General features: G+C 49.1%; 1 protein-coding gene across 1 annotated transcript; it reads left to right on the top strand.

Moving 5' to 3' along the window:
- The first annotated feature begins 299 nt into the window (after nt 1-299).
- On the top strand, nt 300-17,471 carry LOC121844773 (G protein-regulated inducer of neurite outgrowth 3-like). Its single transcript, XM_042315265.1, has 2 exons — nt 300-835; nt 13,693-17,471. Exon 2 carries the CDS (start codon nt 13,789-13,791, stop codon nt 16,588-16,590), a length of 2,802 nt encoding a protein of 933 aa, XP_042171199.1. The 5' UTR covers nt 300-835; nt 13,693-13,788; the 3' UTR covers nt 16,591-17,471.
- The last annotated feature ends 5,799 nt before the right edge of the window (nt 17,472-23,270 follow it).

Here is a 23,270-nt window from a genome sequence, read left to right as displayed (position 1 = left end):
CAACACAACACTACAGACAGTGTTGCAGTGACACTGTCTGTGGCCTATAGATTGCTGTTCTCATTCAGCAAGCAATGCCATATGGGTGATACCACAGCAGAAAATAACTAGCCTATCATATGTAATTACATGCTGCCTTCTCTATGTTTGATGTCTGATGTTCCTGCAATTCTGTGTCCTCCTGTCTTTCATACCATCCTGTGTCCTCCTCTCTTTCATACCATCCTGTGTCCTCCTCTCTTTCATACCATCCTGTGTCCTCCTCTCTTTCATACCATCCTGTGTCCTCCTCTCTTTCATACCATCCTGTGTCCTCCTCTCTTTCATAAAAAAAATGTTCCACATTCTTTTTTTCCTTTTCTCTTTTACAGTCAATGAGCATCCTGAAAACAATGCAGTGTGGACATCCCCTGGGACAGCACGACCTCGCAGAAAGAGAGAGGTGACACCACGATTTGTTAGGTCCAATGACAATGTAGCCGGTATTGCTCGGTGAAGAGTAAAGCAAGTTTGATATGATAACTGTTTGTATAGGAGGAGGACCCAACCGAACAAGCATGAGTCATAGCGCACAGCCACATCTTCGCTAGACCCTCAGAAGAAAATCGATATTACATGCTTGGCCCAATTATCATTTAGCCTACCTCCTCTGATCAGACCTGTATTCCGAACCGCTCCGATCGAAGGCGCGGCTTTATGTCACGGAGACCTGCTTGAAATTATTTCATTGATATTCAGCCGGGTGCTTCAGCCGCACCGTGGAAACAAACCGTGACTAAATAGCGCAGTAATCAACCCCCGAATATGATATGATACGGGGACTACACCGCACCAGGTAAGCTGTCTCCTCTTTGTCTGAATAAAGTGTCGTTAAGATAATAAGTGTACAGATAATGAATTCCTCCGCAAGGTCAAATATGACTGTAAAGCCGCAGGGGGATCCTGAAATTCCTATGTGTTGATGTGTTGGTTATTGGGAGTGGGGTTCGGATGTGCATCGTCAATTGACATGGTTGGGATGTTGCTTGTCTCACCTAACTGTATCTTTTCATCGCATTCATCCGCACATCCCTTTGTTTTGTCATGGCTAGGATATTGTTGTATTTTCTATATCTATTCACTTGTAGGCTACATCATAAGATAATTGTCTGGGGTTGAAACTGTAATTGCGATGGTGATATTTTTTTCGAGAGAGGAGACCCTAATATGACGAATTCATAGACACGGTCACAGCTACAGACGGATTGGGTAGCCTATAGGCCTACTAAATGTGTAGTAGAAGTGAAACGTGAAATAGATGAGAAAGAAGGTTATTCTCTACTATGTGATGCTTCTAAAGGAATTCATGTCATAATGGTAAAGTTGATGTATGTCTAGGCTACATTATCTCCATCTCCATTAAGTTCATGCATTCTAGTCACCGGTCACTGACTGTATAAAATTGTATTTTAAATATATGGTATCTCCAGGGAAACACACAGACCTACGAATTACTATTTCAGAATGAGATCTGATATGACCATTCAATTGCCAGGGTCTATTCCCCCAACTCACCTATTGTATCACGTGATTCGTTATGAAATGCATGTAATATGTCAGTCAATTCAAGAGGGGGGAAACCTCAGTAGTCCTAGATATATTTGATCCTACTGTACTGTACGATAAGCTTTTTGAAAATGGTTTTCAAAATATTTAACATATTTCTTTTGCAAATGTAGAATGTGCAATTATTTTGTGATTAAGGTCCAATGCAGTTTTTATTTAACTTATCAAATCATTTCTGGGTAACAATTTAAGTACCTTACTGTGATTGTTTTCAATTGTAATTGTAAATATATATATATATATATATATATTGCTTCTTAGCAAAGATACATTTCTAAAGCAATAATTTTGTTAGGACTATCTGAGAGTAGTCTGAGTTGGGAGGGGAACATTTAAATCTAGCTATTATTGGCAGAGAGGTTTGGAAATCTCTTTCTTATTGGTCTATTAACTAATTTACCCATGGTGATGTCACCAGGCAGGCAGAAATTTCAGGCGGTCTTTTCAAACAGCTCTTACATTGAAAGGGCATTATCATAATTTTCGCAATTTCACAGTATTATTCCAACCTCATAGTGTGGAAATAAACATAAAACACAGGGACGTCACTTTTCTTTACTGCATTGGTGTAATAAAATACTGCTGACAGGTGTATAAAATTGAACATACAGCCATGCAATCTCCATACACAAACATTGGCAGTAGAATGGCCTTACTCAAGAGCTCAGTGACTTTCAACAAGGCACCGTCACAGGATACCACCTTTCCAACACATTTCTGCCCTGCTAGAGCTGCCCAACTGAAAGTGCAGTTATTATGAAGTGGAAACGTCTAGGAGCAACAATGGCTCAGCCGCTAAGTGATTGGCCACACAAGCTCACAGAACGGGACCACTGAGTGCTGAAGTGTGAAGTGCATAAAAATAGTCTGTCCTCGTTTGCAACACTCACTACAGAATTCCAAACTGCCTCTGGAAGCAACGTCAGCACAAGAATTGTTAGACAGGAGCTTCATGAAATGGGTTTCCTTGGCCGAGATGGCGCACACAAGCCTAAGATCACCATGCGCATTGGCTGGAGTGGTGTAAAGCTCACCGCTATTGGACTCTGGAGCAGTGGAAACGCTGGAGTGATGAATCACGGGTCAACATCTCGGTTTGGCAGATGCCAGGAGAACGCTACCTGCCCCAATGCATAGCGCCAACTGTAAAGTTTGGTGGAGGATGAATAATGGTCTGGGGCTGTTTTTCATGGTTTGTGCTAGGCTCCTTAGTTCCAGTGAAGGGAAATCTTAATGCTACAGCATACAATAGCATTCCAGACGATTCTGTGCTTCCAATTTTGTGTCAACAGTTTAGGGAAGGCCCTTTCCTGTTTCAGCACGACAAAACGAGTTCAATACAGAAATGGTTTGTCGAGATCAGTGTGGAAGAACTTGACTGGCCTGCACAGAGCCCTGACCTCAACCACATCGAACACCTTTGGAATGAATTGGAGCCAGGCCTAATCGCCAAACATCAGTTCTCGACCTCACTAATGCTCTAGTGGCTAAATGAAAGCAAGACCCCGCAGCAATGTTCCAACATCTAGTGGAAATCCTTCCTGGAAGAGTGGAGGCTGTTATAGCAGCAAAGGGCGGGACCAATTCCATATTAATACCTATGATTTTGGAATGAGATGTTTGACGAGCAGGTGTCCTCATATAGTATACCTCGCTGGATCTTATTTACCACCTTGTTGATTCATCTGCATGGTTTATTCCACTGAATTCCCATCGAAGTAAGAAACAAGACAAATCTAATTACAACTTCGTAATTATATGCTGCCGTGTGTCAAATGAACAGCTTGGGGGCCTCTCGCTCATCTTCGATATTAGCATGATGGGTGATGGAACTCCTGATGGGAGACCCCACAGCTACACTACATGAGGCAGAGGACACACTGACCCCTTCCTGTAGGATACAGTCACCTCCTGCTTCAAGTAACCAAGGCCCTTATTCATAAAGAGTCAGTCTGAGAGTAAACTGATCTAGGATCAGTTTAGTCTTTTAGATCATAATGAATAAGATTACATGGACAGAGGGGACCTGATCCTAGATCAGCACTCCTATTCTGAGGGGCGTTATGAATCATTACGGGCCCTGAATAAAGGAGTGACTTGTCTATCCCTCTGCCTCTCCCCTCAAAATGTACTCGGACAGAGTAACTTAAACCCACAGTTCTATTATATGGAATATTGATCCTAAACTGATCCTAGGTCAGCATTCTTACTCTCCCGCTTACTCTTTATGAATTCATTGTTTTGTGCAGAAAATAAAATGTCACAGATTCTGGCTATTTGGATATGCCCAAAAAGAAGACTAACCTTTCCTTGGCTGAGAACAAACTTAATGATGAGGATGATTAATAGTGAGGCCCAGAAACAACACCATAGGACACAAAATTCCAGAACAACAGGTGCTTGAAGTCAGCATCTAATTTTGATTGAGATAAACTACATAGGAAATCACTTTATAGGATGTGAATGTCCTCGGATGACAGTACAAGGAGTCACACACAGTGTGTCTGCGTGAGTGCTGAGTTGCTCTGATTCCCTTTCTTCATTTCGCCCCTGTACACCTGGTTCAATTATTGCGGGAGAGTTGATTGCTGAAAGCGCGGTCGGCCACTGAAGAACAATTTCATAGGGAACCATCATTTCACTTCACACCTCCATGGGGTTGGATGTGATCTCGTCCGACAGCCAGAGCCTCTTGTCAAGGCAGCCAGAGCCTCATGTCAAGGCAGCCAGAGCCTCATGTCAAGGCAGCCAGAGCCTCATGTCAAGGCAGCCAGAGCCTCTTGTCAAGGCAGCCAGGGCCTCTTGTCAAGGCAGCCAGAGCCTCTTGTCAAGGCAGCCAGAGCCTCATGTCAAGGCAGCCAGAGCCTCTTGTCAAGGCAGCCAGAGCCTCATGTCAAGGCAGCCAGAGCCTCTTGTCAAGGCAGCCAGAGCCTCTTGTCAAGGCAGCCAGAGCCTCATGTCAAGGCAGCCAGAGCCTCTTGTAAAGGCAGCCAGAGCCTCTTGTCAAGGCAGCCAGAGCCTCATGTCAAGGCAGCCAGAGCCTCTTGTCAAGGCAGCCAGAGCCTCATGTCAAGACAGCCAGAGCCTCTTGTCAAGGCAGCCAGAGCCTCTTGTCAGGGCAGCCAGAGCCTCATGTCAAGGCAGCATGAGCCTCTTGTCAAGGCAGCCAGAGCCTCATGTCAAGGCAGCCAGAGCCTCTTGTCAAGGCAGCCACAGCCTCATGTCAAGGCAGCCAGAGCCTCATGTCAAGGCAGCCAGAGCCTCATGTCAAGGCAGCCAGAGCCTCTTGTCAAGGCAGCCAGAGGCTCATGTCAAGGCAGCCAGAGCATCTTGTCAAGGCAGCCAGAGCCTCTTGTCAAGGCAGCCAGAGCCTCATGTCAAGGCAGCCAGAGCCTCATGTCAAGGCAGCCAGAGCCTCATGTCAAGGCAGCCAAAGCCTCTTGTCAAGGCAGCCAGAGCCTCATGTCAAGGCAGCCAGAGCCTCATGTCAAGGCAGCCAGAGCATCTTGTCAAGGCAGCCAGAGCCTCATGTCAAGGAAGCCAGAGCCTCATGTCAAGGCAGCCAGAGCCTCTTGTCAAGGCAGCCAGAGCCACTTGTCATGTCAGCCAGAGCCACTTGTCAAGGCAGCCAGAGCCACTAGTCAAGGCAGCCAGAGCCTCATGTCAAGGTTGTCAGCAGCCAGAGCCTCTGTCAAGGCAGCCAGAGCCTCATGTCAAGGCAGCCAGAGCCTCATGTCAAGGCAGCCAGAGCCTCACGTCAAGGCAGCCAGAGCCTCTTGTCAAGGCAGCCAGAGCCTCATGTCAAGGCAGCCAGAGCCTCTTGTCAAGGCAGCCAGAGCCTCTTGTCAGGGCAGCCAGAGCCTCATGTCAAGGCAGCCAGAGCCTCTTGTCAAGGCAGCCAGAGCCTCTTGTCAAGGCAGCCAGAGCCTCATGTCAAGGAAGCCAGAGCCTCATGTCAAGGCAGCCAGAGCCTCTTGTCAAGGCAGCCAGAGCCACTTGTCAAGGCAGCCAGAGCCACTTGTCAAGGCAGCCAGAGCCACTAGTCAAGGCAGCCAGAGCTCTCTTGTCAAGGCAGCCAGAGCCTCATGTCAAGGCAGCCAGAGCCTCATGTCAAGGCAGCCAGAGCCTCATGTCAAGGCAGCCAGAGCCTCTTGTCAAGGCAGCCAGAGCCTCATGTCAAGGCAGCCAGAGCCTCTTGTCAAGGCAGCCAGAGCCTCTTGTCAGGGCAGCCAGAGCCTCATGTCAAGGCAGCCAGAGCCTCTTGTCAAGGCAGCCAGAGCCTCATGTCAAGGCAGCCAGAGCCTCTTGTCAAGGCAGCCAGAGCCTCATGTCAAGGCAGCCAGAGCCTCATGTCAAGGCAGCCAGAGCCTCATGTCAAGGCAGCCAGAGCCTCATGTCAAGGCAGCCAGAGCCTCTTGTCAAGGCAGCCAGAGCCTCATGTCAAGGCAGCCAGAGCCTCTTGTCAAGGCAGCCAGAGCCTCATGTCAAGGCAGCCAGAGCCTCTTGTCAAGGCAGCCAGCCCAGAGCCTCTTGTCAAGGCAGCCAGAGCCTCATGTCAAGGCAGCCAGAGCCAGAGCCTCATGTCAAGGCAGCCAGAGCCTCATGTCAAGGCAGCCAGAGCCTCATGTCAAGGCAGCCAGAGCCTCATGTCAAGGCAGCCAGAGCCTCATGTCAAGCCCAGAGCCTCAAGGCAGCCAGAGCCTCTTGCAAGGCAGCCAGAGCCTCATGTCAAGGCAGCCAGAGCCTCATGTCAAGGCAGCCAGAGCCTCAAGGCAGCCAGAGCCTCATGTCAAGGCAAGGCAGCCAGGCAGCCTCATGTCAAGGCAGCCAGAGCCTCATGTCAGGCAGCCAGAGCCTCTTGTCAAGGCAGCCAGAGCCTCATGTCAAGGCAGCCAGAGCCTCATGTCAAGGCAGCCAGAGCCTCTTGTCAAGGCAGCAGCCAGAGCCACTTGTCAAGGCAGCCAGAGCCACTTGTCAAGGCAGCCAGAGCCACTTCTTGTCAAGGCAGCCAGAGCCTCATGTCAAGGCAGCCAGAGCCTCTTGTCAAGGCAGCCAGAGCCTCATGTCAAGGCAGCCAGAGCCTCATGTCAAGGCAGCCAGAGCCTCATGTCAAGGCAGCCAGAGCCTCTTGTCAAGGCAGCCAGAGCCTCTTGTCAAGGCAGCCAGAGCCTCTTGTCAAGGCAGCCAGAGCCTCATGTCAAGGCAGCCAGAGCCTCTTGTCAAGGCAGCCAGAGCCTCATGTCAAGGCAGCCAGAGCCTCAAGGCAGCCAGAGCCTTGTCAAGGCAGCCAGAGCCTCTTGTCAAGGCAGCCAGAGCCTCATGTCAAGGCAGCCAGAGCCTCTTGTCAAGGCAGCCAGAGCCTCATGTCAGCCAGAGCCTCTTGTCAAGGCAGCCAGAGCCTCATGTCAAGGCAGCCAGAGCCTCTTGTCAAGGCAGCCAGAGCCTCATGTCAAGACAGCCAGAGCCTCTTGTCAAGGCAGCCAGAGCCTCTTGTCAGGGCAGCCAGAGCCTCATGTCAAGGCAGCATGAGCCTCTTGTCAAGGCAGCCAGAGCCTCATGTCAAGGCAGCCAGAGCCTCTTGTCAAGGCAGCCACAGCCTCATGTCAAGGCAGCCAGAGCCTCATGTCAAGGCAGCCAGAGCCTCATGTCAAGGCAGCCAGAGCCTCTTGTCAAGGCAGCCAGAGGCTCATGTCAAGGCAGCCAGAGCCTCTTGTCAAGGCAGCCAGAGCCTCTTGTCAAGGCAGCCAGAGCCTCATGTCAAGGCAGCCAGAGCCTCATGTCAAGGCAGCCAGAGCCTCATGTCAAGGCAGCCAGAGCCTCTTGTCAAGGCAGCCAGAGCCTCAGCCAGAGCCTGTCAAGGCAGCCAGAGCCTCTTGTCAAAGGCAGCCAGAGCCTCATGTCAAGGCAGCCAGAGCCTCATGTCAAGGCAGCCAGAGCCTCATGTCAAGGCAGCCAGAGCCTCTTGTCAAGGCAGCCAGAGCCACTTGTCATGTCAGCCAGAGCCACTTGTCAAGGCAGCCAGAGCCACTAGTCAAGGCAGCCAGAGCCTCATGTCAAGGTAGCCAGACTCTCTTGTCAAGGCAGCCAGAGCCTCATGTCAAGGCAGCCAGAGCCTCATGTCAAGGCAGCCAGAGCCTCACGTCAAGGCAGCCAGAGACTCTTGTCAAGGCAGCCAGAGCCTCATGTCAAGGCAGCCAGAGCCTCTTGTCAAGGCAGCCAGAGCCTCTTGTCAAGGCAGCCAGAGCAGCCAGAGCCTCATGTCAAGGCAGCCAGAGCCTCTTGTCAAGGCAGCCAGAGCCTCTTGTCAAGGCAGCCAGAGCCTCATGTCAAGGCAGCCAGAGCCTCATGTCAAGGCAGCCAGAGCCTCTTGTCAAGGCAGCCAGAGCCACTTGTCAAGGCAGCCAGAGCCACTTGTCAAGGCAGCCAGAGCCACTAGTCAAGGCAGCCAGAGCCTCATGTCAAGGCAGCCAGACTCTCTTGTCAAGGCAGCCAGAGCCTCATGTCAAGGCAGCCAGAGCCTCATGTCAAGGCAGCCAGAGCCTCATGTCAAGGCAGCCAGAGCCTCTTGTCAAGGCAGCCAGAGCCTCATGTCAAGGCAGCCAGAGCCTCTTGTCAAGGCAGCCAGAGCCTCTTGTCAAGGCAGCCAGAGCCTCATGTCAAGGCAGCCAGAGCCTCATGTCAAGGCAGCCAGAGCCTGTCAAGGCAGCCAGAGCCTCATGTCAAGGCAGCCAGAGCCTCATGTCAAGGCAGCCAGAGCCTCATGTCAAGGCAGCCAGAGCCTCATGTCAAGGCAGCCAGAGCCTCATGTCAAGGCAGCCAGAGCCTCATGTCAAGGCAGCCAGAGCCTCATGTCAAGGCAGCCAGAGCCTCTTGTCAAGGCAGCCAGAGCCTCTGTCAAGGCAGCCAGAGCCTCATGTCAAGGCAGCCAGAGCCTCTTGTCAAGGCAGCCAGAGCCTCATGTCAAGGCAGCCAGAGCCTCTTGTCAAGGCAGCCAGAGCCTCTTGTCAAGGCAGCCAGAGCCTCATGTCAAGGCAGCCAGAGCCTCATGTCATGTCAGGCAGCCAGAGCCTCTTGTCAAGGCAGCCAGAGCCTCAGGCAGCCAGAGCCTCATGTCAAGGCAGCCAGAGCCTCATGTCAAGGCAGCCAGAGCCTCATGTCAAGGCAGCCAGAGCCTCTTGTCAAGGCAGCCAGAGCCTCATGTCAAGGCAGCCAGAGCCTCATGTCAAGGCAGCCAGAGCCTCATGTCAAGGCAGCCAGAGCCTCATGTCAAGGCAGCCAGAGCCTCATGTCAAGGCAGCCAGAGCCTCTTGTCAAGGCAGCCAGAGCCTCATGTCAAGGCAGCCAGAGCCTCATGTCAAGGCAGCCAGAGCCTCTCAAGGCAGTCAAGGCAGCCAGAGCCACTTGTCAAGGCAGCCAGAGCCACTTGTCAAGGCAGCCAGAGCCACTCATGTCAAGGCAGCCAGAGCCTCATGTCAAGGCAGCCAGAGCCTCATGTCAAGGCAGCCAGAGCCTCATGTCAAGGCAGCCAGAGCCTCATGTCAAGGCAGCCAGAGCCTCTTGTCAAGGCAGCCAGAGCCTCATGTCAAGGCAGCCAGAGCCTCAAGGCAGCCACAGCTTGTCAAGGCAGCCAGAGCCTTGTCAAGGCAGCCAGAGCCTCATGTCAAGGCAGCCAGAGCCTCATGTCAAGGCAGCCAGAGCCTCATGTCAAGGCAGCCAGAGCCTCATGTCAAGGCAGCCAGAGCCTCTTGTCAAGGCAGCCAGAGCCTCATGTCAAGGCAGCCAGAGCCTCATGTCAAGGCAGCCAGAGCCTCATGTCAAGGCAGCCAGAGCCTCATGTCAAGGCAGCCAGCAGTCAAGGCAGCCAGCCAGAGCCTCTGTCAAGGCAGCCAGAGCCTCATGTCAAGGCAGCCAGAGCTTCATGTCAAGGCAGCCAGAGCCTCATGTCAAGGCAGCCAAAGCCTCTTGTCAAGGCAGCCAGAGCCTCATGTCAAGGCAGCCAGAGCCTCATGTCAAGGCAGCCAGAGCCTCATGTCAAGGCAGCCAGAGCCTCATGTCAAGGCAGCCAGAGCCTCTTCAAGTCAAGGCAGCCAGAGCCTCATGTCAAGGCAGCCAGAGCCTCTTGTCAAGGCAGCCAGAGCCTCATGTCAAGGCAGCCAGAGCCTCATGTCAAGGCAGCCAGAGCCTCATGTCAAGGCAGCCAGAGCCTCTTGTCAAGGCAGCCAGAGCCAGCCTCATGTCAAGGCAGCCAGAGCCTCATGTCAAGGCAGCCAGAGCCTCATGTCAAGGCAGCCAGAGCCTCATGTCAAGGCAGCCAGAGCCTCATGTCAAGGCAGCCAGAGCCTCATGTCAGCAGCCAGAGCCTCATGTCAAGGCAGCCAGAGCCTCATGTCAAGGCAGCCAGAGCCTCATGTCAAGGCAGCCAGAGCCTCATGTCAAGGCAGCCAGAGCCTCTCATGTCAAGGCAGCCAGAGCCTCATGTCAAGGCAGCCAGAGCCTCTTGTCAAGGCAGCCAGAGCCTCTTGTCAAGGCAGCCAGAGCCTCATGTCAAGGCAGCCAGAGCCTCATGTCAAGGCAGCCAGAGCCTCATGTCAAGGCAGCCAGAGCCTCATGTCAAGGCAGCCAGAGCCTCTTGTCAAGGCAGCCAGAGCCTCTTGTCAAGGCAGCCAGAGCCACTTGTCAAGGCAGCCAGAGCCACTTGTCAAGGCAGAGCCACAGACAGCCAGAGCCTCATGTCAAGGCAGCCAGAGCCTCATGTCAAGGCAGCCAGAGCCTCATGTCAAGGCAGCCAGAGCCTCATGTCAAGGCAGCCAGAGCCTCTTGTCAAGGCAGCCAGAGCCTCATGTCAAGGCAGCCAGCAGCCAGAGCTCATGTCAAGGCAGCCAGAGCCTCATGTCAAGGCAGCCAGAGCCTCATGTCAAGGCAGCCAGAGCCTCATGTCAAGGCAGCCAGAGCCTCATGTCAAGGCAGCCAGAGCCTCATGTCAAGGCAGCCAGAGCCTCATGTCAAGGCAGCCAGAGCCTCATGTCAAGGCAGCCAGAGCCTCATGTCAAGGCAGCCAGAGCCTCATGTCAAGGCAGCCAGAGCCTCTTGTCAAGGCAGCCAGAGCCTCATGTCAAGGCAGCCAGAGCCTCATGTCAAGGCAGCCAGAGCCTCTGTCAAGGCAGCCAGAGCCTCTTGTCAAGGCAGCCAGAGCCTCATGTCAAGGCAGCCAGAGCCTCATGTCAAGGCAGCCAGAGCCTCAGCCAGCCAGAGCCTCTTGTCAAGGCAGCCAGAGCCACTTGTCAAGGCAGCCAGAGCCACTTGTCAAGGCAGCCAGAGCCACTTGTCAAGGCAGCCCAGAGCAGCCAGAGCACTTGTCAAGGCAGCCAGAGCCACTTGTCAAGGCAGCCAGAGCCTCATGTCAAGGCAGCCAGAGCCACTTGTCAAGGCAGCCAGAGCCTCTTGTCAAGGCAGCCAGAGCCTCTTGTCAAGGCAGCCAGAGCCTCATGTCAAGGCAGCCAGAGCCTCATGTCAAGGCAGCCAGAGCCTCTTGTCAAGGCAGCCAGAGCCTCTTGTCAAGGCAGCCAGAGCCTCTTGTCAAGGCAGCCAGAGCCTCTTGTCAAGGCAGCCAGAGCCTCTTGTCAAGGCAGCCAGAGCCTCTTGTCAGCAGCCAGAGCCTTGTCAAGGCAGCCAGAGCCTCATGTCAAGGCAGCCAGAGCCTCTTGTCAAGGCAGCCAGAGCAACTTGTCAAGGCAGCCAGAGCCTCTTGTCAAGGCAGCCAGAGCCTCTTGTCAAGGCAGCCAGAGCCTCTTGTCAAGGCAGCCAGAGCCTCTTGTCAAGGCAGCCAGAGAGTGGTGCTGTAGTAATAGGTCACTTTCGTATAGTGTGAATATACTGTACATGTTTGCCAACTGTGTGGCATGGAAATTCCAATCTGAGAAATCACAACTCAAGCACTCAGGACTATACAAGACATCCTATTTTCCTTCTGTACTAAAAATACCATGGCAAAGCCATTTAGTTCGTACCTTTCAGAAATCGTATTTCTTTTTGAGTGGGCCCCTGCTCACTCACTCTTTCTATTTCTCTCTGTCTGGAGTCTGCAGCTGCAGGCTTAGACACTGCTTGAGATTTATTTTCGGATGGGTGTGTGCGTTTGGCCTACATATAAGCCAATACACTCTGATGTATTTGAGCCTACAATTCCAAATGGAATATTTAGTAGCCTGGCTAGGACATTCAGTAACTAGAAGTGTCTGATTTAGAAGGATAAGGATAACCCGTCGAGACATTTACTTTGTTATTAATGACAATAGGCCTGCTTTTTAATTGCCATAAACTGCTGAATGATGACGAGGAACATAAGATCACAGAGTCGAAAATGAACAGACTCTATGATGAATGAAGCCTACTGGAAAAATCCAATGGGCTAATTGAAGTGCATTTGAAATCTCCCCAAAATGGTTCAATGTCTTATCTATGTCCACAATACACAATAAACAGGTCTGTTGCTGTAGCTTCAGGGGAGATGTTGCAACAGATGAGACCAACAAAACACACAGAGGTCTGTGTTTGAGGCCAGCAGATGGCTAATTTCAGACCTTTTTAAAAGGACTTATGTCATAGGATCATAATTTGATCACTCTTTTGTTGCTGAGAAAATTGATCAACTCCTACAAAACTGTTCATGTATTATAGTCCACATAATAATTCACATTTCCTGTTGCTGCAGGATTATATTCCTACTGTAGGAAACTGCCTCAAATGATGATCCTACATCTGTAGGCTGCAGTGTCTGATAGCTCTTTATTTAACCCTTATTTTACAAGGTCAGTTCTCATTTACAGCAACGACCTGGGGAATAGTTACAGGGGAGGGGGGATGAATGAGACCATTGTACACGGGATGATTAGGTGGCCATGAAGGTATGAGGGCCAGATTGGGAATTTAGCCAGGACACCAGGGTTAAAACCCCTACTCTTACAATAAGTGCCATGGGATCTTTAGTGACCACAGAGTCAGGAAACCCATTTAACGTACCATCCGAAAGACGGCACCCTACACAGGGCAATGTCCCCAATCACTTTCCTGGGGCATTGGGATATATTTTTTTTCTAATGTTAAAGTCAAACATGGAACTAAGGCTACACTATTGCTTTCACTTGTTGCGATTGCAAAGTCAATGCCTCTGTCCCCACTTCAGGATAATTCAATAGATTTCCTCCTGGGTTAAGAGGAATTATTTCATTCACTCAAGCTTGTTGAAGTGTGTGGTAAGTGTTTGTGATTGCTGTAGTCTTTCAAATTCCATCAGTTTTTGAGAAAAAATCTTTTGTGGCATAGTTAATCTTAGTTTTGGCATTGCTTTATCTTCTCTGCTCCAAAGGGACTCGGAGTGCTCCTGGTCCATCATTTCAAATCAGTTTGCAGTCATCAGAGACACATTAAAATGAAATGTACTGGAATGAAAAGAGGAAAGGCCAACCATCTCTGAGCAGCAAAACAGTTTAGGTCAGTTTTGAAGCATCATTGTCTTGGGCTTATTCTTAGTAATTTGGAGTTATTGCTATTATCTGTTGCTTTGTTTACAGATTCAGTTAATATATTCAGTTCTGATGCGGTAGTTGGCACACAGTCTTTATTGTGATGGATACTAGGAGTCAGAAATAAGCGAAGGTTTCAACTCCCATTGTTTTAATGTATTGCCTCATTGGTCACTTCTCCATCAGATGTCTGGTCTCGAGGATGAAAGTCTAGTTTGAAAAATATCCATAAATGTTTTTTGGAGTGCACTACACTGCGGTACAACTGTTCCTCATCACTCATCCTGTTAGTTTTCTAATTTCAAGTTAAAATGTCTTTCTGTTTAAAAAAAAATTGTAATAAAGTCTCACGTCTTTTTTGGTGTTTCGATATCACCTTTGAGGTCAGGATGTAAAATGCAGGAGTGAGAAAGACATGACCAAGATCATCATTCTCTATTATATTATAGGATATTATACTATATAAGGTGTATAATATAGTATCGTTATCTACATGGAAGGATCTAATGTGTTGTTCATACTTCTTCTCTGAATCTAAAACTATTCTATTTTTCCTACTTTATAGGGAATTACACAAATAGACAGGGACAGGATTGTGGACACCTGGTTCGACTTTGGATCCCTACAGTAGAAGTGGCTCAGAGGACTGTCTCAATACAGGATGGGAACCAACCCAAAAAGGACAGTGACAGTCCAAATGGTCCCTCAGCTGGCTGGAGTGGAAGCTCTGGGAAACCAGGAGTCTAACGCCAACTGGGCTAAAGAACCTAACCTGAACCTCACCCAGGGTTGCCCTGCCCCCACCACTACCACTACCCCTGTCCTTACAGAACACACACAGGTTAACCTGTGTCTGACAACCCCCAACACAACCTCCAGGATCCAATCAACTGGCCATGGAAAACCGGTTGGCGGCGGAGTGGGGTCCAACACCAACACAACTTTCTCGACCAATGGCGACGGAGGGAAATCGCCATCGGAGCATGTGATTGGAATAGAGCAGCAGATGGTATTGACATGCCGAGGAGGTGTGAGTGTAACCGAGGCGACGGCAGAGGGCCGTAGGGACGGCAACGCCAATTTGACAGCGTTAACCGCCACGGCCGAGGAGAAGGAGAAGCATATCTGTAAGGCAAGCCTGTCGTCCGCCATTACATCATCAAAGGTTGACGTGCATACAAATTACTGCAGAGAGAAAGAGCCTGGTGGAGCAGGGGCGGGGGAGGGGTGTGCAGCCAAGCCATCGCCAGAGCCCACAGCAGTACAGAGTGCTACAGCCAGAGTTTCTGCAGTAGCTAAAGAGGAGTCACTACTAGAAGGGGACAACAAAAACGCAACCACACCAAATCAACATCCCCCTCAGACCTGTGATCCAAAGCATACCTCGGCCTCTGAAGTGCTGACGTCTCTGACGACTCCCAAACAAGGTAAGGCAGAGGGAGCTGCAGTGACTACAAACAAGGTTGCTCCGCCTCCTTACAAATCAATAGAGGCTGATAATAGTACTACAACACAGAGTCTCTCACCTTTACCTAGCCCTGCCACCGCCACCAACCCTACTCCACCAGAACGTCCTCTAAAGGCCTCTAAAGAAAATACGCCCAAGACAAACTCGCAGAACCCTCCTTCCCAAATGGAATATAATAAAACGGCAGTTACATCGCAGCCGGAACAGACCAAGGAGACTACAGTAGCTCCTGTCAATGCTGCCGTCACCATCACGCCTCCATCATCAGACAGCAAGGAGAACGTAGGGCTTAGGAATAAGGCCTCAAGTCCGGCACCCCCCGAGAAGAAGGATTTAAAACCTACTGCAGTAGCAAAGACGGAGATCTGCTTAGATAAACACCTGCAGGCGGCATCGTCAGAGTCTTCATCACAGAAGGATTCTCCCTCGTCACCCAACGAGGCCAAACAGAACCAACAGCCGGAGGCCCAACAGAGCCAGAACCAACAGCCTGAGGCCCAACAGGGCCAGAACCAACAGCCTGAGGCCCAACAGGGCCAGAACCAACAGCCTGAGGCCCAACAGGGCCAGAACCAGCAGCCTGCCCACCATGCAGCACAGGTGACAGATGAAGCCGTCCAGACTGCCTCGGTCTCGGAGGAGATGCAACAGAAAGCCCACTGCAAACTATACCGGGAGGCCTCCACCATGACCCGCACCCCCATCGCCACCCCCACCGCCACCCCCACCCATAGCAAGCAAGGCCAAGATGTGGAGGTCCAGGCAGTGGCTAACGTGTGCAGCCGGGCGGTCTCCACCAGCCCCAGCCTGTTTCCTCTGCCCCCGCCCTACAGGTCCACTGACAGAGGTGCTGCCCTGAGGGAGGAAGCAGCAGCTGAGAGCCTGTCTGTGGTCTACCAGGTGCCCTTCCACCAGATTCACATGGGCAGCAGTCCATCCTGCCCCCCGCCACCTAACTACACCGCAGGTCTCAGGTCCGGGTCAGAGCGATTGACCCTGGAGGCGGGGTTATGCTCCAGTCAGAGTGCTGGGGTGGTGCTCCATGCAGAGGAGGCGGTGGCGGCCCTCCATGCAGAGGTCGCCAGGCTGGGGGCCAAGCCTAAAGATCTGGCAGTCGGGGGGGCAGCAGCGCTATGCAACATCCAGCAGAGAGGAGCACTCCCGCCTCTGCAGCCCGTCTACCAGATCAACATCGAGCCGAGCGGCGGCCAAAACGAGCCGGTAGCTAAAGCGAATCATCACCAGCATCGAGGCGAGAAGGCAGTGGCAGACTCCCAATCCAAACCCAATGCAGCAGAGAAACCAAAGGTGTCTAATGACGCGCAGACCGTGCCAACGCAGCCTGCCAAGCCTCCCTCTGCTAAAGCTCCATCCCCCTTGTCGCCAACTGCCGCAAGCAAGACCAAATCCTCCGACAATAAGGCTGCTCCTCCTCCTTCGCAGTCAACTCCTTCCGTTACCAAGCCCAGCCAGGCCTCAACGACAACCTCCAAAAAAACAGAGGACACTAAACCCAAGACGGCAGTGAAAGCAGCGAAGCAGAGCATTGTTAAGGGGGTTGGGGGCGTTAAGGCTTTGTTGGGCAAGAAGAAGCAGGAGCAGCTGGAGCCGGAGAGGAAGGAAAAGGAGGATGAAGACGAGGAGGGGAAACAGAAAGGAGAGAAGAGCGTGCACGATGTGCTGTGGGACGAGCAGGGGATGACCTGGGAGGTGTACGGAGCATCCGTTGACCCCGAGTCCCTTGGCTTTGCCATCCAGAGCCACCTGCAGTGTAAGATCAAAGAACAAGAGAAGAAGGTCGTGACCCAGTCATCACTCAGGAAGTCCATCTCAGTGCCGCCAGTGGTGCCCGACTCGCCCGCCACCGTTGCCGTGGAAGACGCCAACAGCAGGAAAAACAAGAGGAGGCAGCAGAACGTTTTCAGGTCCATGCTGAAAAATGTCAGACGGCCCAAGTGCTGCGCGCATCCTCCCCCTACCGCCGTGCTGGAGTGAGAAGGAGAAGCAGCGGGCTGTATGCAGCCCACACCCTCCCCCTACCGCCGTGCTGGAGTGAGAAGGAGAAGCAGCGGGCTGTATGCAGCCCACACCCTCCCCCTACCGCCGTGCTGGAGTGAGAAGGAGAAGCAGCGGGCTGTATGCAGCCCACACCCTCCCCCTACCGCCGTGCTGGAGTGAGAAGGAGAAGCAGCGGGCTGTATGCAGCCCACACCCTCCCCCTACCGCCGTGCTGGAGTGAGAAGGAGAAGCAGCGGGCTGTATGCAGCCCACACCATCAGCTGGTCCCCTATAAAGCAGGCTGGTTCACCCCTTGTTATGGTTCCTCCGATGCCAAGCCATGTGTGGATATTGGGATCTCTCCCTAACCCTACTGGTCAGATGTTGTGGTATACAATGTTACCTTAGATAGGGTTGATGATTATCAACAGAAGAGGGCAAAACAAAAAGCTAAAATAGGTTCTTGTTATGGAAAACTTATTTTTTAGATGAGAGATTCTAACAGTATTTAATGAAAAATGGCAATAATAATATCTTAGTGAAACGCATGTGTGTTAGTACTTATGGCAGTCATAACTCATTTTACCACTATGAAGTCCTGGTGTATACAGTACATGCCTCTGATCTTTGGGCGTACATACATATTACTGTCAGTATCATACCTTTTACAGATGTGCAACTAAATATCACTACTTCTCAGTGCAGTGGGTGCATTTTGGTATGTATACAGTACGATTACGTTCCGGGTGTATTGAACAACCTCTATTTATAAGATAAATATATTATTATTTGTTTTTTTGTTGCAGATTTTATTTTGAATTGGGTAACTACTTATTTTGTCTTGATAAAGAAGAAGAATAAAACCTCTGCTGTGCTCATTTCCGTATGTCTTATATACAATATAACACTGGGCCTGTGTGCATTTAGGTGCTCTATATTTAGTCTCTGTTCTCTCCGTTTTGGATTTTAAAAAACTCAAGGTCGAAAACTGATCTACAGCCGAGCAGTTTTTGTCTGGATTCATTGACAGGTGTTTCAAGAGAGTGTTAGCAGCATGTGTTATCAGATATTGCTTGAGGATGGGTAAAGGGTCTGTTTGAAGCAATATTGCAGCTGATAGCTGATCTATGGGGACCGGAAACGATTGAGAGCGTGAGTAATGTCTAGTAGTAAAGACATTGCTAATCCGAGGAGCTCTGCGGTCTCTATTTTTAAATTCCTCTTCCAATTGGTCTGTGAACCATCCTCATGAAACACCCAGCTTGTCATGTCCTTTATGGAATCATAATACTCTTCTTTTTTTAAACTATTGGTTAGACTCTGTTCGTATATAATATGAAATGTCAGCTTTTTGATTTGCTCTGATTCAAAACATAAATATACTGATGTTGTATATGCTTAGTTGTACACACTGTATCATCAAGTACACTGTTCTGTTTCAATAAGTGCATCTGAAAACTGCTGTAGAAGGCTGTTTGAAACCACAGGGGACGTTGTTCTGGATGTTTCAGCAGGCAGTAGTAGAGAAGTGGAGGTGTGTACTCCTTGTGGATTAGTTGTCAATGGGCTTTTACAGCCCTTTCCCAAAAGAATGTCCTTGAGACAGTGGTGAAATTGACCCAAAGTGTGTGTATACAGTACTCGACACTATTCAAGCCCTTTTCCTCTCGCTATAATCTCTCATTAAAATGAGATTAAATTAAAATTAAAATACTTATCAAAGCTAGGACAAAAGAACCACTTTTGAAATGAGATGGTTGAATATTTGCGGAGAAGGAGAAATATAGTCTCTTCAAAGACTTAAAAACAGTTTATTTTCCAAATCATTTAAATGTAGAATCGTTCACTTGCTGGGTTAGTTTAATTCTGGGTTTTACATCTTTGATTGGATCAGGCACAGTTAAAGTAAAAATGACTAAATCTGTGAATTACTGTGGGCTTCTATTAGAGAACACAAATTAGTAGTAAGATTTTTTTTCCAAAATGCACATTTTTATGTGTAAATCCATTAGTATCCAATCAAATCAAATTAAATCTATTTATAAAGCCCTTCTTACATCAGCTGATATCTCAAAGTGCTGTACAGAAACCCAGCCTAAAACCCCAAACAGCAAGCAATGCAGGTGTAGAAGCACGGTGGCTAGGAAAAACTCCCTAGAAAGGCCAGAACCTAGGAAGAAACCTAGAGAGGAACCAGGCTATGAGGGGTGGCCAGTCCTCTTCTGGCTGTGCCTGTTCATAGATAACCAGCAGGGTCAAATAATAATAATCACAGTGGTTGTCGAGGGTGCAACAGGTCAGCACCTCAGGAGTACATGTCAGTTGACTTTTCATAGCCGATCATTAAGAGTATCTCTACCACTCCTGCTGTCTCTAGAGAGTTGAAAACAGCAGGTCTGGGACAGGTAGCACATCCAGTGAACAGGTCAGGGTTCCATATCCGCAGGCAGAACAGTTGAAACTGGAGCAGCAGCACGGCCGGGTGGACTGGGGACAGCAAGGAGTCATCAGGCCAGGTAGTCCTGAGGCATGGTCCTAGGGCTCAGGTCCTCCAAGAGTACATAAGTACATAAGTACATAGTACATGAGACAGATGTTCAAAATGTGAGTCACCATTTGTTTTTTTATACTCCAAAGCCAGTCATTGTAAGAGGTAGGTAGGTCTACATTCCAAATCCAGTCATTGTAAGAGGTAGGTGGGTCTACATTCCAAATCCAGTCATTGTAAGAGGTAGGTAGGTCTACATTCCAAATCCAGTCATTGTAAGAGGTAGGTGGGTCTACATTCCAAATCCAGTCATTGTAAGAGGTAGGTGGGTCTACATTCCAAATCCAGTCATTGTAAGAGGTAGGTAGGTCTACATTCCAAAGCCAGACATTGTAAGAGAGGTACATTCCAAAGGTCATTATAAGGTAGGTAGGTCTACATTCCAAAGCCAGACATTGTAAGAGGTGTGGGTCTACATTCCAAAGCCAGTCATTGTAAGAGGTAGGTGGGTCTACATTCCAAATCCAGTCATTGAAGAGGTAGGTGAAAAATCCAGTCATTGTATAGGTAGGTTACATTCCAAAGCCAGACAAAGGTTAAATTCCAAAGCCAGACATTGTAAGAGGTAGGTGGGTCTACATTCCAAATCCAGTGATGTGAAATGTATGGGTTAAGCAGAGCAAATTAAACTATGAGTCTGCTTACAGAAAGTTAATTAAAACTTTCAATTTATCTAGTCTCTTTTAGAATCACCTGAAACATACTTTTTTTCCTTAGGAGAAAATATTACATAAACCTTGTTTCCTCCACATTATTATTAAGAGTAATGAAGTTATTAAATTATAAAACATTGAAAACTTAGTCTCAACTTGTTGATATAGGCTTACCATCACATCCTACTGTGGAATGGGGAATATTCACAGCCAATCTACTTTGTTTGGGAATTACAACTAACTGTCTGTTTGAATACACCCTCTGTCTCAGTGTGATACACTGATTTCACATGACTGTGCTGTCACTTCCTGTGTGTCTGGGTGTATGTGTGTGTCACCACTCATCACTGCACTCGTCACAGTGGGCTGTTAGGTTAGGTGTCCTGGGCTATTCTGTTCCCTGTCAAAAGAATACACACACACAAAAGTCCATCCCCCTGGTATTCAAGGTGTTAAGACGAGAATCACACCCCCCACACACTCACAACCAGACAGTCATCTCAGTTGCTGATTAAAGGGGCTGCCACAGTGAAGTGCATCACCAACCTATTTTGTTGTGCTGCTACCTTTGGGAGATGTATTGGATTTGTACTGACACCTTTTCTACATGTGTAGAGCTACAAGCATCCCCTGATCCTCTCCCTCCCATCTTCCTTCAATGTTCCCCAATCTCTCTCTCTCTGTCTCTTCGCGCTCTCTCTCTCCGTCTCTCTGTCCATAGATCACGACCAGCAGCAGTCGGCTCACCAGCCTTAATGCTGACTCCCTCACCCCGGCCTTAATTAGCTGGTGTTTCAATATTTAATGTCCCCTTCGGCCCCCGTGTCCCTGCGACTGGTTCCCATTTGAAAGTGGCCATAGGCGGTGGATGTTAAACACAAGAGGAGATTCATTGTGATGAAAAGACTGTAAGATAGAGAGATGAGAGAGACTGAGACAGAGAGAAACAGACATGGGAGGTAGGGGATCTCAAAAAAGTGAGAAAAAATACCTCTCACTCTGCCATAGTAACTTGCAGCCTGTATTATTCAATATTAAAATCACACTCTGCACTGTATGTCCTGTCTAATATCACTACCCAGAATCCAATCTGGTCATGACCGCAGTCTTTTGGTTCCAGGTAGAACTCCCCCTCAGACGGTTGGGGGTGGGGCTGTTTTGAATGCACCTGTTTGAAATAGAAAGGTTGTTTTGTAATGTTGCACAATGAGTGCTGCTGTTCTCCTCTCTGGCAGGATAAGAAATCTAGGGAGTGGAATTGAAACTGAGTTTTATTTTAGAGTTATAAATCATAGGGTTTGGAAAATGAAATCCCTGCCTTAAAAATAGATATAGGCTATTTGACTTGCAGATGATCATTGATTTAGATGAAAATAAATTGTGCGGGGCCCAGAAACTTAATTAAACTGAGAGCCCGTGTTCATCAACAGTTGGCCAGTCTATCATCATCTAACATTAATGTGTCAGTGCGCTTTAAGAAATCAAATTATGCTCTAGCGTTGGAAAAGATTAGTAGAGTCTACATTCTATCTTGGTGAGGGAATTTCTCTGCATGTCACTGTTGTGTCGTCTCATACGATTCTGTTATATTCTCACGGGGCATTTTTCCCCTCTCTATGGAAATTCCTCTACAGTCACCACTACATAACCGTTCTTTGAGCTTCACTGAATATCAGGTTTCGGCGTGGTGCTTCGACTGCGTGTTAGTTAGAGTCTATATCAAGACTGCCTCTAGCCCTCCAGATAAAATGTCCACCTCAGAAACATAGTTAAACTGTGTTAAACCTCCTGCTATGACCCAGTTAGCTCCACACACACACACACACACACACACACACACACACACACACACACACACACACACACAGAGATACTCATCTCAGCTACACAGAAAATCCGTAGAGGACTCGTGTAGCCTAGACGCAGCTTGAGCACAAGCCATTACAATTACCAATACAAATCACAAATAATTCCCTGTCGGATCTTTAGACGCACATCATATTCTCCATAGATGAACCACTGGGGTTGATTCTGGAGCACTGGGTGATGTAATGAATCATGTCAAGCTTTATGTTCTCCCTCTATGATGATGTCATATAAAAGCACTATATCTCTCACTCTCTTTCTCTTCTTCTTTCTCTCTCTTTCTTTTTCTCCCCCTCTTTTTATCTCTCTCTCACTTTCTCTCTATCATAAAAGCGCCATATCAGTCAGCAACAGCAGGGCGGCTAAAGCCCCTGCCTCCCCTCTGAAGCGTCTCTTTATCCCTGACCTCTGAACAGCTCTTATAGTGCCTTCCCAGTACTGCTTCAGTCCTTTTTGTTTCTCTCCCTGACCCCAGAAAAGCTCTTATAGTGCCTTCCCAGTACTGCTTCAGTCCTTTTGTTTCTCTCCCTGACCCCAGAACAGCTCTTATAGCGCCTCCCCAGTACTGCTCCAGTTGTTTTGTTTACTCACTGTTGTCTTGAATCACCGGCAGCGCTACAGTAAGGAACTTCCTCCGATGTCGTCTGCTGCTCAGGCCCCTGTGGACTATATGGCCTACATTACTTCGCATTGTTGGGAAGCGTTGTGGGAAAAGGTGTTTGGAAGGTTTGAGGTGTGTGTGTGCGTGTGCTTGTGCGCTTCTGTGTGTGTGTGTGTGTGTGTGTGTGTGTGTGTGTGTGTGTGTGTGTGTGTGTGTGTGTGTTGTGTTCCCCTATGTGCTTTTGTTCATAGGGGAACACATACTTGTTTCTATCTTCCTCTCCCTCCTCCACTCCAGCATACTCCATCACTGTGTAAAACTACACACTGCAGACCTGAGCATTTTATAGTGGCTTGTTATTAACCACCCCGCCGTTCCACACACAAACACACGTACGTAACCTTTCACATGCTGAAAGTCAAGCACAGGTACACACAGGTACACACACACACACACACACACACTAAGGTCACCTTGGCTGTCTTCACTAGAGACTGCTTTATAACGGCTGACAGATGTTTCTATAAATCATTGGTCCCCCAGTGGACAGAGGTTCCACACACACACACACACACACACACACACACTGCAGCAACACTCTATCTCTCTCCCTTTTTCTCCCTCTCCCTCCCCCTCCCAGAGACACTCATGGTTGAGAAAAATATCCCCCACATTGACACACCACATCTAATAAAGCGATTTGAGCGACTGGGAAAACTGCTATATAAATCCAATCCATTCTTGATGCACTAAAATGTTTTGCAGCTGATGTATTGAAGACCTGCAGCAGGGTTGATATACTGACCTGTAGGACTTTTACTAGGATTGTTGTGAACGGATGTCATTGTGGTGAGTGGTGTGCAGTTAGTTGTAAGCAAGTTTGGAGGGTAGAGTTGCAATGAGAGTTGTTAATGTCACTTCACAGACATCTTAGTTTGGAAGCATCCTCCATGGCAGGTGTCCAGTTGTATTTATTTTATTTGTGAACAAATTCTTATTTACAATGACG

This window comes from Oncorhynchus tshawytscha, unplaced genomic scaffold, assembly GCF_018296145.1.
Source record: "Oncorhynchus tshawytscha isolate Ot180627B unplaced genomic scaffold, Otsh_v2.0 Un_contig_15856_pilon_pilon, whole genome shotgun sequence".
NCBI classification, from domain to species: domain Eukaryota; kingdom Metazoa; phylum Chordata; class Actinopteri; order Salmoniformes; family Salmonidae; genus Oncorhynchus; species Oncorhynchus tshawytscha.
This window is presented reverse-complemented; position numbering and strand designations above follow the sequence as displayed.